This window comes from Anneissia japonica, unplaced genomic scaffold (genome assembly GCF_011630105.1).
Source record: "Anneissia japonica isolate Jap-2015-1 unplaced genomic scaffold, ASM1163010v1 scaffold287705_len1045735_cov187, whole genome shotgun sequence".
NCBI classification, from domain to species: domain Eukaryota; kingdom Metazoa; phylum Echinodermata; class Crinoidea; order Comatulida; family Comatulidae; genus Anneissia; species Anneissia japonica.
In genome coordinates, this window is record NW_022709509.1 from 654,551 (window position 1) to 658,612 (window position 4,062).

The 4,062-nt window shown below is 37.5% G+C and overlaps 1 protein-coding gene across 1 annotated transcript in view; it reads right to left on the reverse strand.

Annotated features, from left to right (window-relative positions):
- Positions 1-4,062, reverse strand: part of LOC117106711 (uncharacterized secreted protein ARB_06907-like) — a gene marked incomplete in the record, with an annotated part of 40,885 nt that overhangs the window by 35,504 nt on the left and 1,319 nt on the right. Inside the window, 5 exon segments of the mRNA XM_033248121.1 lie at positions 328-417; positions 1,156-1,313; positions 1,753-1,874; positions 2,424-2,488; positions 3,171-3,275. Of these exon segments, the coding sequence (XP_033104012.1) occupies positions 328-417; positions 1,156-1,313; positions 1,753-1,874; positions 2,424-2,488; positions 3,171-3,275 (540 nt within the window).

Consider the following 4,062-nt stretch of genomic DNA (forward strand, 5'->3'; position numbering starts at 1 on the left):
AAAGGTAGGAGAATAGCCCATAAATATATACTGAATTCGTAGAGAAGCGCTTACTTCACATCATTCCCAAATGACCGAGGCCAAAATGAACCAGCATTGTGGTAACCCTCTACTCTTCCGAAAGGTCCAATGGGTTCTTTAATGTGCACACAAGTCAAATGTATACACTGGACCTCCCGTTTCTAAGTCATTATCTGAGAAGACTTGGTTCTACCAACCGAACCCTGGACAAGGAGCGGCTTGAACCGGCGCCGATGTTAAGGCTGTAGTTAGTGGCGCTCCTCCCTTTACCGCTCAGTTACTCGACTAATATAATCATTCATTTACCTGCCATTCTGTAATTGCTAACGAACCAATTGATGAGATGAGCTCATTCCATCTTACATCAGGAGAAATTTGAACAGGCTCGGCCTCACCCTGCATAAGAATAACATTTCTATTAACATTAAAATGAAATGTGGTAGAGAAAATGAAACATTAAAGAAAGAATTGTTATAAATGTGTCTAGTAACCCCCTACATTTGTTGAAATTTCTAATTTTGCACTAGCATCCGAAACATCCAAATATCTTGAACAATTTCAAGATTTTGCTGTTTACGAAAGAAGATATATATATATACTCACTTCCTTCGGCATTGTTTCATTCGACTCGCGCCACAAATATTATACTTTATGTTCTCTTGCTAAAATTACTCAATCACCTGACCATCGCTTACACTAATTTCTGTCACCTTGACAATTGTCCTCCATCACGTTACGTAATTCTCGATATTCTGCTTTCCTGCACTTCCATGTTCCAACTTCTCGATTTCTCAATTCTTTTTTTCCCTTTGCTGTGTGCCTTTCATACGATCTCGCTCCCGCCACATCCTCTCCTTTCGACATCAAAATTGTTCTTTTTAAAAAGTACAAATCCTAATATTAAGCTATTGATTTTGGAATTTTGGTAGCTGTTTTCGCGAAAACCTACATGGCTGATATCCAATGAATTAAATATTCATTCACTATTAACGCTCAATATTTTAAAGAATTCATGTAGAATTTATAAATACCAACATCTCGATTTTAAATTCCTAGAAATGGTGGGTTTTGTCAGAACCGGTAACAAAGAGTTACAAACTTTACTTGATATAAAATCAGTTTTTCCCCCCTAACCTTTTGTTCATATGTCTTCCATTTAACCTCTCCTCCTCCAACCAGTTCTGAGTAGAATCGCACCTTCTTATCGTACCTCCTTCTAGAGACATTTTGAATTCCTCCAAAATATGCGATTGGATCACCATCAACCTCAGCCTTCCCAATTATGAAAGGGCCTAAGAAAAGAAAATTATAAAAAATTGTTAAAGGATACATGGGAATTATGCCCACATGAAAATTACCTTACTAATTGCATGATCAAACTGCAGGGGTCTTAAGTTGAACATTACATTACTTTCAGGAGATCTCGTTTAATGATGGAAGTATTTTTTAAAATATTTTACTGTATGTTGCTGCACGTAATAATACCTATGCAGATATGCGACCATTTTAAATTTGCAGGTTACAGTAGTTGTAGAAGATTTTAGTTTGCTTGTGAAACAATCTGGAGTGTGTGTAACAATTTTTAAGATATCCTTGCAACTCACGAGGGACTCAATACGAGGCTTAAGGAGTGAAAACAACACCTGGATCATAAAGCTACAGTTCTACTTGAAATAAAATTCTATCTATTAATATTATATGCCACATGTTTATTTGTAACCTGTACCTTACCTATGAAATGCCATGTACGTATGTATTCACTGAGTTTGCCTGATGATTTCACTGCCTGTTTGAGACATGTTGTAGCCTTTGTTTTATCTTTAGTTAAAGTATAAAGTGTCCCTAACTCAGACCTAGATGAAAACAATCAAATAACAAAAAAAATGTATGAAGGGTGAAATAGACAAAACTCTACCTAGAAATAAAATCAAGAAAAACTATAAAAACTATAAATATAATTTCAGTTGCTTCTTTTATATATTTACATAAGTCATCAACTTTCAATAAGTCACAGATCAAAACATTTTTTTCCAGTGAATTAGACATGAAACTAAAATTTGTAAATTAGCTGCCAGAAATCAGAGCGCATAGTGTAAACTACAGTTATTATGGTACAACACCTGTTACAGGGTGCAGTAGAAAAGTAAGGGTGGGTGATAATTAATAAGAGTGGATTTTAGGGATGGGAAAGTGGGTTAATAAGGGTGGGTAGAGGGCTATGAGATTAGCTGTAGACTGGGTGGAAAACTTCAAGGCTGGGTGGCTCCACCCATTTATGCCGACCATAACTACATCTCTGCTGTTAGAAAGGAGATTTAAAATACAGCAAGAAATCATTTATTTTTTAAAATTTATTTTGAATACTGTATGAATGTTCTTGCATTCTACAAAACTTCACTTACCACATCCAGCCATTATAAGGATCATCGTTCAGTGACTTGACAATACAAGTAAGAGCTTTTTGTGTCTATGAAATTAAGGTATCATTAAAAAGATAGTCAATTAAAAGTATAGTACCAATACAAAGTCAGGCAAAGACAAGTTTTAAAGTAGACTATTTGCAAAGTATCCTGCTAGCAAAAGAGTTTCTTTTCTACTAGAGGCATGCAAAAATTAGTCCTAATTTCCATAGCACCACAGGAATAACTTTTTTAACTGCAAGGTACAGAGTACAAATGAAAGTCTGTAAAAAAGGACTTTTTATATGAACAAATGAGGTCCAATTGGGGCATTTTCACTCTGGTGGGGTCCATGAGCATGTATGGTGAATTTCATCATAATTTTGAAGATATCTGATACAAAGAGGGGGTGTGGTTTTTTACTTATCAGAAAAGATTTTTTGTTTTTTGCCACCACCCCCCCCCCCTACAACTCCCAGGCTTCTTGCTCCCTCACAATTTGCTAATCCAGCCCATCATCTATGGTTATGATTGGTCACATAAGATTTAATTGACAGTCCAGAAACATTCACTGTCCAAGGGCAGAAACAAAAAAAATTACTAATAGTTAATAGGAAGGCTGAGTTGTTCTCAAATTCATTTTCATTTGTAAGCAATCATTTCCACCTGCAACTTTAACAAAATAGGTTTTAACATTTATTACAGTAGCAATATATAATTATGCTAAAAAGATGGAGGTATCGGCCTTACCTGCCGGGTTAATCGAAGTTTAATGATACTTTGTTCTTGTGTTGAATAACATTCTTCTAATTTCAATTTCTTGGTTTCTTTTTCCAAAAGTTGAAGAGATGCTTTCTGAAAAGATGGGGCGAATATAATAAAATTAGAATCAAGCAAAGCTACTATGCAAGTATTTTAAAGTTGAACGTTGCAATGCGTTGGAGTGGGTGGGATTCCAATAATCACTCAAATAAGTGGTGCATTGCAGGGCTATGACTCTACATTTGCGAGGTGATAACAGGGGTCCAAATCATGAGAAGTCAGGTCAGCCTCCTGCACTTCCATAACCTGCCCAGAAACTCATATGATATTTTCATGTTTTCAATTGTCTCATGGAAGTCACTGTCAGTGCTAATTGACGGGTATCACCATCATGGACAGCAAAATAATGTCATTAAAGTGTTAAGAAGAAATCTCATTTAACCATTCCCCTATTGCTGTGTGGGGGGGGGGGGTTGCTAACTAGCGACTTCTTCCAGTTTGGGTCTCGGAACCTTGTGTGACGAATTATTAGTAGGCCTAGGCCTCTGAAAATTGTATTTGTTGAGCCTGGTTGGGCCTAGCCTAGCCCTGGGTGTAATCCTAGCCCTAGCACTAAGTAGGCCTAGCCTAGGGTAGGCGCCTTTGTCAAAGCCTACCGCATACAGAAAAATGACAACCCAATTCACTTTATTATAACGGGTGCAGGTCAACTCGGCCACAAGTCAACTCGGTCACAGTCAACTTGGCCACAAGTCAACTCGGCCACAAGTCAACCCGGCCACAAGTCAACCCGGCCACAAGTCAACTCGGCCACAAGTCAACTCGGCCACAAAAAGTTCGGCTACAGCCAACTTGGCCACAAGTCAACTCGGCCACAAGT